Genomic DNA, 12,579 nt, shown 5'->3' with positions numbered 1-12,579 from the left:
AATGCAAACAGTAAATACAACTTAAGGTCTTGCGTGGGATTATAGGATTAAATGGTGAAAACTGCTCTTGTGCTAGAATTGAGCCTTCCCGATCAATACCATCCTTTGATTTTACCAATAAAAGAACAAAAACAGGGAAGTAAAATAAGGAGAGTGGGACACCTCTCCACTTGTGTGGGTCTGTTGGCTTCCTAGTTTGGTTTAGGTCAGTAAAGAAATGGCACCCAAGGGTCGGTAGGACGGAGGACATGGGTACAGCCCAGGACTCTGCACCTCATCAGTGACCAGGCTTGTGTCAGGGTTCTGAGCTGCCCCGTGGTGTCTGCCAATTCTCCTTTTATCTGCACCGGGATGGTCCACACTTCTGAGCTCTGGCACCATGGTGTGTATTTGACTGGAGAACTCAGGTGAGGGGCCCAGCGTAGGCCTTCTGAGAGGTTTGTGGAAGGATTCCTAGGTCTTGACCTAGTCACAGGAGAATCTGAGGAAGGGTAGGGTAGTGTTGCTCTCCGGAACAGGAAGTAGACCGGAGAGATGGTTCAGTGGGTTGGAAGTGTAAGGACCTCGGTTTACATCTCTAGAACCCAGGTAAAGCCAAATGCTGTAGCACCCCTATAATCGAACACCCCTGTATAGAAGATAGGAAATGGCAACAGGAGAATCTCTGGGTGCTGTTGGGCAGTGCTCAAACAAGGTAGAGGTGCGGACACCTGAGATTGCCCTCTGACCTTTACATGTGATGTGGCACACACCTCTCTCAACACAGGTGGGGTTTCTTTATAAGAGAAAGTTAAGGAAGTATACCAAGAAGAAAGCAGTCTGGGATTTCAGTCTCTCAAAGGTGGTGGTGGTCTTGTGCCCACCTCCAGCCCCGATCAAGTAAATCTGAAAACACTATAAAAACGAAAAGTTCTGTATTTATCGGCCTCCCAGACAACCATGGGGGGCAGGTGGGAGGCCAGAAGTCACCGCTGGGTGTCTTCCTCCATTGTCCCATCCTGTTTGTTATGTTTGAGAACTCAGGTATATACAATGAAATAGGACCGCATCTACCCCCGTCCCGTTACCCCCTCCCAGTTACCCCCTCCCAGCTCCTCCTCCCTGTCCTGATCCACATGTGCATCTCCCCACTGAGTGTCTTCTCTTGTAATAATCCACCAAGTCCGGTTAACGCTGTCTACCTGAGCGTGGGGATGTGGCAGTTCACTGCAGAATGAACAGTGTGCTAGTGTCCACACCCCCCAAAATTACTCTCCATCAGCTAGCAACTGCCAGTAGCTCCTCAGTTAAGGGTGGGGCTTTTTGAGTCAGGAAGTTCTTGTACAGACAGCCACCCCATTTGCCTGAGCCAGGGTCCCTTACCGAACCTGGAGTTTACTGTTTAGCTATACTGGCTAGTCAGTCAGCTCCAGGTCTGTGCCTCCCCGGTGCTGGGATTAGAGGCGTTTGCTGCCCTGCTGGCTTCCTGTTCAGGTGCTCGAATTGGAACTCAGGTCCTCCTGCTTCTGCAACAAGCTGTTCACTCACGAGCTGTCTCCCCAGCCTTTGCCTTGTTTGTGGACAAGGTCTCACTGATTAGACATGAGGCTAGGCTGGCTGGCAGGCAGGCCGGGGAGCCCCAGGGCAACCCTTCTGTCTTCCTCTCCTAGTGCTGGGATTACAAGCATAAACCCCCACATCCATCTTTTTATGTGGATGCTGGAGATAGAGCTGGGATCCTTGTGTTTGTGTGACAAGCACTTTCCCAATTGATCTATCTCATCAGTGGTATGTATTGATCCACTCTTGAGTGGGTATATTTGAAGCACTAATAACCCGACTCTCCCAGCCCAGTGTAGTCTATCCTGTCTTGGACAGAAGAGTTTGGCTCAGGACTCCCCAGAATGGTAGCATTGTACAGACTTGGGGGATGGATACTTCCTGTGCACTGGGGGCACTGCTGGGATTTTTTTTCTTTTTATGTCTTCCAGTTAAGTAATTGAAAGAGGACATTTGGACCACCCTTCCCTAATACCTACTCACTTCATGAAAATGTGCTAAGAAAAAAAAAACAAAACCTCTTTTCCCCTGCCTCTTGCCACCACCCCATTTTTCCTAAGAAGGGGCCTCACTGCTGCCCAGGCTGATCCCCAACTCCTGGGTTTAAATGATCCTCCTGTTTGGCCTCCAGAGTAGCTAGGGCAATGCATCTGTCCACGGATAACACAGACTGCTAGAGCTGTGTTTTCATTCCCCATACATGCTGAGTTTTCTTGGGGGTTTTTACTGCATCTGTTTTCTCAACCTCAAAGAAGACCTAAGCATCTCACTATTTTTTACTTAAAAGAACCAGCCGGGTGGCGGTGGCACACGCCTTTAGCCCCAGCACTCGGGAGGCAGAGCCAGGCAGATCTCTGTGAGTTCAAAGCCAGCCTGGTCTACAAAGTGAGATCTAGGACAGGCACCAAAACTACACAGAGAAACCCTGTCTTGAAATCTTTTTTTTTCTTTTTCTTTCCCAGGCCACGTAAAACAAAAACACCTAGCCAGTGTTTTTCAGAGAAAGCTAGCTACATATTTATGACAAATAAGAGTTTCTGGCCCCTGAGTTCTCCAATATTTTGTTTGTTACCATTATTCTGCATAAGGAGAAGAAATCTGCTGAATATGGCCTGAAAAGTGTCACTCTGTACTAGTGAGATGTGTCTACATGGTGACAAACAGGAGGAGTCCCCTGTTTCAGTCACATTTCAGGTGCATTGGACAACATTAAATAATGCTTTCAGGATTTGGGAGAGGTTTTTCCTTTGTCTCTGTAGCAAGCTGGTTGGTTTCTCTTCCCTTTTTACTTTCCACTGCTTGACAGTGTGCTTAGAATTGAGGTCTGGGGGCCTCGTGGCAACCACGCTTTTTGCCCCTTTGGAGAGACTTGACAGTCCGGTGTAAATGGCTCTGAGCAGAGAGTCAGCCCATTTTCTTTTTTTTTTTTTGGTTTTTTTTTTTTTTTTTTTTTTTTTGGTTTTTCGAGACAGGGTTTCCCTGTGTAGCTTTGCGCCTTTCCTGGGACTCACTTGGTAGCCCAGGCTGGCCTCGAACTCACCGAGATCCGCCTGGCTCTGCCTCCCAAGTGCTGGGATTAAAGGCGTGCGCCACCACCGCCCGGCGTCAGCCCATTTTCAGATGGTGCTGTCACATCACTCTACACACTGACACGAGTTCCAGATTAGGAAGACTGTTGAGTGCAGGTGTCCAGTGACAGTTTTGCTTCACGCTCATCCTCTTGCCTGTAGAGCCCTCTGGGTTACCTTAGATTTCTGGTGAGCCCTTCACAAGGACTCGGCTCTCTTCTCCAGTTTGCATCTGTGAGCTTCGTGGTCGTGGCAGGGATTGTCTCAGCTGATGAATAGCAAGGGCAAGAGGGCACTCCAGAAATAGCAGTAATGATTGCAGTATGGCCTCCTATCAATGAGGAATTGAGTCTGCGGTGGCCCGCTCGATTCATTAGAGTAAGGATATTAATGAAGTCAAAGGTGTGAGTTCAGACCGGTGCAGGCCAGAGAGGGCCCTCTCCGCATAGTTCCCAGCCTTTTCTCACAGTTAGGGGTTGGGGTGGCTCAGGCACCCACTGGTTTCAGAACAATGGGGAGCTGTGTGTCCCTTCTGTGGTGGGTTCACTGGGCCTTTTGTGTTGGAAGGTTAAGCTGGAAATGGAGGACTTTGCTTCTTCCGTGCCTGCCTGCTGGTCACTCATGTCTCTCTCCTTCCATTCCAGAAAGCCGTATGATCTTGGATGCCTTTGCCCAGCAGTGCAGCCGTGTTCTTAGTCTCTTAAATTGTGGAGGAAAACTTCTGGACTCCAACCATTCTCAGTCCATGATTTCTTGCGTCAAGCAGGAAGGCTCTAGTTATAATGAAAGACAGGACCAGTGTCACATCGCAAAAGGGATCCAGAGTCAGACCTCTGACAGCATAGACATAGAGATGCAATATATGCAAAGAAAACAACAAACTTCTGCCTTTTTGAGAGTGTTCACTGACTCTCTCCAGAATTACCTGCTCTCGGGGAGCTTCCCAACTCCCAACACCTCATCAGTCAGTGAGTATGGGCACCTGGCTGATGTGGACCCTCTCTCAACCTCCCCGGTGCATACATTAGGTGGCTGGACCTCCCCAGCAACGTCTGAGTCCCATGGTCACCCTTCCTCCTCCACGCTGCCAGAGGAGGAAGAAGAAGAGGAAGAGGAAGGCTACTGTCCTCGATGCCAGGAGCTGGAGCAGGAAGTTATCTCGTTACAACAAGAAAATGAAGAGCTCCGACGGAAATTAGAGAGCATCCCAGGTATGCAGCCACACTTTGAGCAGACAGCAGCAGCTCGAATCCATAGTTGTCCTGACTGCCTCGGTGTATACATGTGTGTGCGGCTTTAGTGATGGGGGTGAGAGCCAGGGTGTTGAAAAGTTGAAAAAGCAGGATGTGTAAGATGTCCTTGGCTTGCCCAGTCCAGGCAGAAATTCCAGGACAAGCACTAACCTGTCTTGTCTGTGTTAAGTTACATGCTTTTGGGTTAAGCCCGAAGCCCATGGAAGTTTCATAGTCCTCATGAAAGATGTCTCCATCCGTATATAAGTAATTCCTGGATGCGATGCCTCGACATTGATGTGCATCAGCTGTTAGAAATCTGAGAGCCCTTTAAAAGTGGTCTGTATTTACCACGGCCTTTGTGTCCCCTGGTACAAATGTGAACAAAACCGCCCTTGCGTTAGCGGGATTCGGTACTGAAGAAAGGACATGGTCTTTTCTGTCCAGCCCTTTCCCTGGCCTCCCTTGCTTCATTGTCCAACCCCGTCCCCGAAAAGTTCATTTAGAAATTGTAAACTAGTAGGTCAAAGATAAACCATTAATTAAACTGTTTGTGACCCTGATGTGAAGCAGTTCCTGCCTCTTAAACACCCTCCATTTTCATAGTATTAGAGTTGGAGTTGTCTTAGGACAAGACCTGAGTTTTTGCTGTTAGTGCTTTTTTCTCTGCTGTGAAGAAAAGTACACGTGGGCTGGAGAGATGGCTCAGCAGTTAAGAGCACTGGCTGCTCTTCCAGAGGACCAGGGTTCAATTCCTAGTACCCACATGGCAGCTCACACCTATCTATAACTCCAGTTCCAGGGGATCTGACCTCCTCACACAGACATACATGCAGGCAAAACACCAATGCACATAAAATAAAAATAAGTACAGCATTTAAAAATGGTTCTAAAAAAGAAAAGCACTAATTTCACTTGCGTCTTCGACTTCATCCCCGTGTGTGGGAGACTTAGATTGACACCACGATTATTAGCTACATCAAGATCTCTGAGCTGTTTTAATCACTGACCCCTCCACGATGATAAAGGCAGGGCCACATCCCCACAATCTTCACGTTTATGGTTAACTGTGTACTCAAACAGCTATACTCATATGTTGAAAATACAAAATACATGTAAACTGGTTATGCCTTCCGTTAAAGCCTGGCTTTTTGTATGTGTGTGTGTGTATGTGCCATGTTACTGGTAGCTCGTGTAGAAAGAGGGAAATGCTGAGGACAGCTCCCATCAGTTTGTTAGGACACAGAACAGAGTACCTGCAGTACCACAACTTGGGAGGTGGAGCCAGAAGGATCAGGAGTTCAGGGTCATCCTTGGCTATGGGAATTTGAGGCCAGCATGAGCTACATGAAAATCTGTCTGGAAAATGAACACACACACATATGCATAGAGAGAGCCAAGTTAAAAATTAAAGATTCCCTTCCCTGTTTCTTAAAGGACTTCTCCCAATGGAGCAGAGGTTGGGCTCAGAACGTTGTGGGATCTGACTGTGTGTTTGTCTTGGAAGGAGAGGCCAGGGAAGTCAGTCTTCCTGATCTTCCCAGCCGGCTGTCATGCCTTCAGGAGACCCCAGAAGAACCTGGGAAGCTGTGTGAAGCCACACTGTCGCTTGTATCCCCGGGTCAGGGAGAGGGGTCACAGCTAGCTCACTGTGGTTTTACACACTGCCAGCCCTGCAGATACGGTCCACTCACTAGAAGTTTACCTCCAGCATTTATCTTATTCCCATCCCTCTTCAGGGCAGAGAGAAAAGCATGTCGTAGAGATGGGCCTCTGTGGAGGTTGACATCAGCCGTTCAGAACCATAGCTAGCCACTCAGAGCAGCCTCCTGGGTTACACGTTCCAGAGTGTAGGAAGAGGTGACATAAATGTCCAGAATATTAGTCATTTCTAGTCATAAATATGTGGACATGTTCTTGACCTGTCAAATTTGGGGTTCATCCAGATCAGGTGCTGGTGGCCTGCTAGTCACTGAACTTCCCAGAAAGGCGAAAATGCTACAATTTCTTGAGCACCCTTGATGATCAGATACCGAATGACGCTGGCTGAGGTAGTCTAATGGTCACTAGAGTTACTGTGGCTACCCCGGGCTTGTTGAGGAACTTTCCATGAACCTCGAACCAACAGCCATTTCACACAGAACTGTGATTACTTTAGACATGTATGGAGAGCTGGGCATGGTGGTACATCAATCCCAGCACTGAGGCAGAAGCCAGAGGGTCAATGTTCAGGGCCATCTTCAAGTACATAGCAAGTTTGAGGCTGCCGTGGGCTACGTGAGACCCTGTCATCCTTATGTCTGTGGAAACCCAGCAATACACATGAAGAATCAAGGTATGAATTATGTACAGATAAATGAAGACCATCAAGCTGATTGGTGATGACCTGTCGAATGTGGTCACTATCAAGAGAAAGAGATTGCAAGTGTCACCTAAAGATAGAAACTTGACCAAAAGGCAAGGGTGGCACTGCCCTCTTGCCTTCCTCCCAGCCTCCATTGGGTGAGCAACAAGTTGGGGATCATTCAAGAACCCGTCCTTGACTCTCAGTGACTGCAGTTTTAGGAAAACTCGCCTCTAGACACCCACTTGAAGAAAAGTACAAAGTGATAGGTGGTTCCATGTGTGTTGTCAAGCAGTGACTCTATTTGTCCCTGCTCCCTAATGGGCCCAGGGGGACCCCACCGTCCTAGAGACAGTGCGTTCCCATAGGAGGACCTGGGGCCGTGTTGTAGACTACCCTATTTGACAGTCAGTGTGTGACAGCGGACATCCGGGACAGACAGCACAGAGGAGAAGACAGCAGAGAAGGAGGAAGGTGGGGAGCAGTTGAGCAGGTGCTGCAGATAGCCCAGTGGGAACGCAGCAAGTGTCTTCAGGGTCCCCTGCCGGGACGCGGAGGTTCTTGCTTCGTTGTCTCCCCTGAAGTAAAGCCTGGAGCAGAAGTGAACTAAAGGGGGCGGGCCCATCATCGTTCACTTGGGGTCACAAGAGGAAGGGAAGGTGTTCGATCCAACCCAGAGCAGTTGAGGGAGGGCCGTCCACCAGTGCTGTGTGTTGCTGGTGAAGCGTCTGCCAGCCAGAAGCTGGGAGGTGCTCACACTCCCAGAGAGGTCCTTTCGGGTGCCGGCAGCTCACCCCAAGGAAGTGACGTTGGCACTTTTCCTTTTGTATTGGATCATTCCGCTAGGAATTTGGAAGTTTGTCCCAGTTTTTTCAGTTTTTTAGTAAGAGATGAAAACAGGTTAAAAAGAAGAAACTACAATAAATAAATAGAGCCACTTGGACCAGGCATATGAAGTGCTTGGGAGGAAATTAGGAAGCACTGATGGGTGGAGCTTCTCAATGGAGAGGGGGTCAGGTGGGGTATCGTCTACTGAGCTCCCAGTCACAGTAATTAAGAGTGCTCATGGGGAATGAATATAAAAATTCCATATTAATCTGACATGCCAAGAAATGTAAGCCGGGCGGTGGTGGCACATACCTTTAATCCCAGCACCCGGGAGGCAGAGCTAGGCTAATCTCCGTGAGTTGGAGGCCAGCCTGGGCTACAGAGTGAGTTCCAGGAAAGGCGCAAAGCTACACAGAGAAACTCTGTCTTGAAAAACCCAAAAAAAAAGCAAAAAGAAAGAAAGAAAGAAATGTAAACCATACCCATCCTTATGCCCCAATGAGAAGAAGTAGCACCATACATCACAGTTGTCTGTTACAATTATTTTTTAATACAAAGCCCATAGATATCAAAATAAGAAAACCTATGGTGGGGTGTGTATTTGGATTTTATTTTATTTTTTTAAGACAATCTGGTTTTCAGGCCGACTACCAGTTCGCTGTGTAGCCACTGATAGTCTTGAATTCCTTCTTCCTGCCCCTGGAGTACTGGGAGGTGCTTTCAGGGTTGTTTTCTCCTCCAGTTATATGTGGTGCTGGAGAATAAACCCAGGGCTTCCCATGTGCTAGGCAAGCACTGTATCCTCAGCCTGAAAAGCTGTCCTAAGATCACCAAGTGCACCACTTAAAGTAACTTTAAATTAATGGATTCACTGAGACGGGTTTCCTTGTATGTCCCTGGCTGGCCACTTGCTCTGTAGACCAGGCTGGCCTTGAACTCGGAGCTCCGCCTGCTTCTGCCTCAGATGTGCTGGGATTAAAGGTGTGTGCCACCATGCCTGGCTTATTTGGTTTCTTTAAGATGCCACGCATTGGCTAGGTCGGACGGGCTGGGGAAGTGGTTCTGCAGTGAACAGCACTCACTGCTTTGGAACCAGACAGTACCCAGGTTTGGTTCCTGGCACCTACGTGGCAGCTCACAGCCAAGTGTAACTGCTGTTCCAGAGGACTGGACTCCCTCTTCGGGCCTCATGGGCACCAGGAACACGTGTGGTACACACGAATGAAGGCGAACACATACAGAGTAAAAATTCAGACAGACAGACTGGACCAGACATGAGTAATGCCCCCTGAACACTTCCCTCGGCCTGTTCTTCTGTTGCTGGAAAGTCAAGTCGTTTCCGTTTCGGAGTAAACACAGAGTGGATGTCTTCACAGGGTGGCAATTTTATTTCCTTTTAATGTGTTCAAAGAAGGGAGATTGATTCCAAGTCATATGGTGTGTTGTGCTGAATTTCTTTAGAAACCCCCCTAGTCTGCATAGAGAGGACAGTAGTCACTGTCACTAACAGTGAACAAGGGCTGCTTCTCTCCACCCCCTCATCCACGTGTATCACCTTTGGACTTGATGATGTCCATTCCAAACGTTATGAGATGGCCTGGCAGTGGGTTTGTGTTTTGTTTTCCTTGTTAATGACTTCCGAGCACCTTTCATTGACTGCATTTTGACCATTTTTATGTCTTGGGAGAAACATGTTGGGTCCCCACCTGCTGCCCTCTTTGAAACAGTCAGCCCCCAAGTCCCCAGATTATATGTGTGTACCACTGTGCCTGGCTCCTGCCTGGGTTATGTGGAGGGGGTCGGGGCAGGGAAGGGAGAGGGAGGGGTTCTCACTGGCCGGTAGCTCATATTTAGGCTAGGCTGGCCAGCCCACCAGCCCAGGGATCCTTCTTTCGACACCTCACCCAGCCCTTCACATGGGAGCCAGAGCTGCAGCCGGGTCCTCATGCTTGTAAGGAAAACATTTCCTTGACCTGGCTGCCTCCTCTGGTAGGAATTTTATGGTTTCTGGTCTTACATTTATTTAGGCCTCCTCTGTAGTTTTTAATATTTACGGTCTTTTATGAATCGGTGGTTGATTTTTGTATATAAGTTTTCAGTCTAATTTCTTAATTCAGTTTCCGGGGCTGGAGAGATGTGTCATACAAAGGTTAAGAACACTTGGCGCTCTTGCAGAGGACGCAGGTTCAGTTCCCAGCACCCACGTTGGGGCCGCTCACAACTGTCTGTGACTCCACTTCCAGGGGTCCAACACCCTCCTGACCTGCAGCCCACACCCACATGGCACCCAGACATTGCAGCACACACATGTGCTTACTCACTCAGGTGCATACACATGCACAAAACAAAAATAAGCCTTTAAAAAATATGGAAGAAAATTCAGTTTTTCCCAGGATTAATATTGCCAGTATTTTTATAAAAGCCTCTACTTCTCCCAGGCATGCTGGCACACACCTTTATTGCCAGCACTGGAGAAGCAGAGGCAGATGGACCTCTTAGTTCAGGCCCAGCCTGATCTATAGATGGAGGTCCAGGCTAGCCCAGGCTTCATAATGAGATCCTGTCTTTATGTGAACAAAAGAAAAACTTACTTTCATCCTTTTTGAGACAAGGTCTTAGTATATAGCCCTCAAATTTCTGATTTTTCTGCCTTCCCCGCCTGAGGGCTAGGTTTATAGGCACAGGCCATTGCCCCTGCCGAAGTTCTGTCATTATGATGTATTCTTCTAACTCCAGGCTCACACCACCCGTCCACTTCATCTTACAGACAAGGAAGTTGGGGTATAGTAGACGGGAGAGCAGCTGTAGATGGGAAGTTACGTAGTCCAGGCTTTCTGACTGGGTGTCCAGTTTGTAACCCTCCAGCCTGGAGTGAGTTCTCACTGCCAGGGTAGTTAACGTTGTCTGATCACCGTATGAATTAGCCAAGGAGTTAGTGAACACTGGCATTACTTCTGGCAGAAATACAAAGCTTAGGCCTCTGAGGGCCTTCTGTACAGTGCCGTCAAGTAAGAAGTGTGCGACCTTGTTTCTTCTGTGCGCTGGCTGTTGGCACTTCGGCACCACGGTGGAGGGCCATTTTAAAAAGGAATTCCCAAACAGAAATATAAGGGACATCCCTAAATAAACCACGACAGGGACACTTGCTTCCAGCATAAAAACTGAAACAAGACCGTCACAGCTGGGACATTTGTCAGGCGACTCAAATTCCAAACATTTTTGCACGAGTCGGCAAATGGCTTGTGAAAGTTCCGGTTTGGGGAGTTCCAAGCATACCTTAGCAAGCAACTTCACAGACTTGCGAATACAGAATCCAAGAAGGAGTTGTGACTCACTGAGCTGCAGGCGCAGAGCTAACCCCACTAGTTCCCTGGGTCATTAAACGGGTAACCAGTACTACCAGTTAGGGGTGAAGGGATTGTGAGCACACTAAAGCCCCCAAGAGTAGCTGCATCTGTAGACGGGTGCTGCTTGATGGCTGTGATCCTGACCGTCATTTGCCCGTGCTGAGCCTCAGTGGCCCTTCTCTAAGGCAAAAATAACACAATTATAGGACTAGCGAGTGTTTGACTCAGTACGTCTTCTCATGAACACAGCATCACCTCTAAGAAAAATTGTTCCTGACGCCGTAGGCATGGCTCAGCAGTTAAGAGCACTTGTTTCTCTTCCAGAGGACCCACGTGGTGGCCCACAAACATCATAACTCCAGTTCCAGGGGGTCCAGTATCCTCTCCGGACGTCCACAGACACCAGGCATGCACATGGTGTGCATACAGACAAGCAGGCAAAACACTCAGACACATAAAACAAATCTTAGAAGAAGAAAGAAAAATCGTTTCTAGATGTTGGTAGAGCAAGTCTGTAATCCAAGAGCCAAAAAGGCTTGGACATGAGAGAGTCCAAGACCCTTGTGCGACAGATATGTAGTGAGCCCCCATCTTAACCAAGAAAGGAAGCGTGAAACTTGTGTGCCTAGCAGGACAGAGACTGCCAGTGCTTTTCCAGATTAGAAGCGGTGTCTGACTTCAGAAAGAGGCCAGCAGGCCTCAGGTTGGTGTCTGCTGCTTGTAGTCAGTCTTCACTTCTCTGGGGTCCTGTCCGGGGGAGATAGGGTCCCATGACTACCTGTGTAGCTGAAGGTGGTCCTCCTGCCTGCTTCTCACGAGAGTTGAGATTACAGGCCGGGCACCACTGTGCGTGACTTTCTTCCTGAACATTCTTAGAGACTTTTCAACCCTCAGTGCCCACAGTACACCAAATGTCCAACTTCACTCGACAGTTGGGACTTCTGGGCAACCAGACACTTTATCTGACCCCAGTTCTTTCCACCCCCAAAATGTGCTGTCTTTTTCTTGAGAAACTCCTGTGCATTCTTCAGTGCCCAGTTGAAACAAGACATTCCTCCTTGTGAGAGACCTTTCTTAACCTCCAAGCACACCATACATACCTCTGTTAAAGTTGTTTTCAAGCCTGTGTTTACCTTGAGTAAGTGTCCTGATAAGGGGCTATACAGTGCTTGAGGGCAGAGAGGACACCTATCATCTTGATGTCCCTGTCCCTGTTGAAACAGGGCATTGTCTTTATCTGAACTCCAACCATGCAGCTGTAGGAGGCTAATACTTAGTGCTGACCATTTGGTTTGAGATATTTCTATTGAGGAACTTATTATATGTTACTAAAATAAATATGGTGAGGCTACATGAAGATTATTAAACATAACAGCCAGGGTTGTCAGCAATTAAAAAAAATTCAACTTTCCAGTAAAACTATTGAGTAATATTTTGAGGAGTTTGAAGTCTTTGACTAAGAAGACAGACAAAATAGTGCTTGAGGAGAGGAGATAAACTGACCAAGATTTCAGCTGGGTGTGGTAGCATGGGCCTGTAATCCAGTCATTCAGGAAGCTGAGGCAAGAGCATGGCGAGCTCCAGGCCAGCCGAGGCTACATGGCTAATACTATTGGTACACTGAAACTGTTAGCTGAAGACCCGCTCGGCCTTAATATGGGAAAACCGAAACTAACAGTTTCTTTAGAAGAGGCTTACGTGAAAGTGGCTTACCCAGTCCA

At 48.1% G+C, this 12,579-nt stretch overlaps 1 protein-coding gene across 2 annotated transcripts in view; it reads left to right on the top strand.

Annotated features, from left to right (window-relative positions):
- Window positions 1-12,579, top strand: part of Bend4 (BEN domain containing 4) — a 32,625-nt gene that overhangs the window by 5,591 nt on the left and 14,455 nt on the right. For both annotated transcript variants that reach the window (XM_052735061.1, XM_052735062.1), the window contains exon 2: window positions 3,752-4,318. In XM_052735061.1, coding sequence (XP_052591021.1) covers window positions 3,752-4,318 — 567 coding nt within the window. The remainder of the gene's footprint in view (window positions 1-3,751; window positions 4,319-12,579) is intronic.

This window comes from Peromyscus californicus, unplaced genomic scaffold, assembly GCF_007827085.1.
Source record: "Peromyscus californicus insignis strain IS unplaced genomic scaffold, ASM782708v3 Scaffold_13__1_contigs__length_99412109, whole genome shotgun sequence".
Taxonomy (NCBI): Eukaryota; Metazoa; Chordata; class Mammalia; order Rodentia; family Cricetidae; genus Peromyscus; species Peromyscus californicus.
Note: the sequence above shows the minus strand (reverse complement) of the source record. Positions and strands in the feature narration are given on the sequence as shown.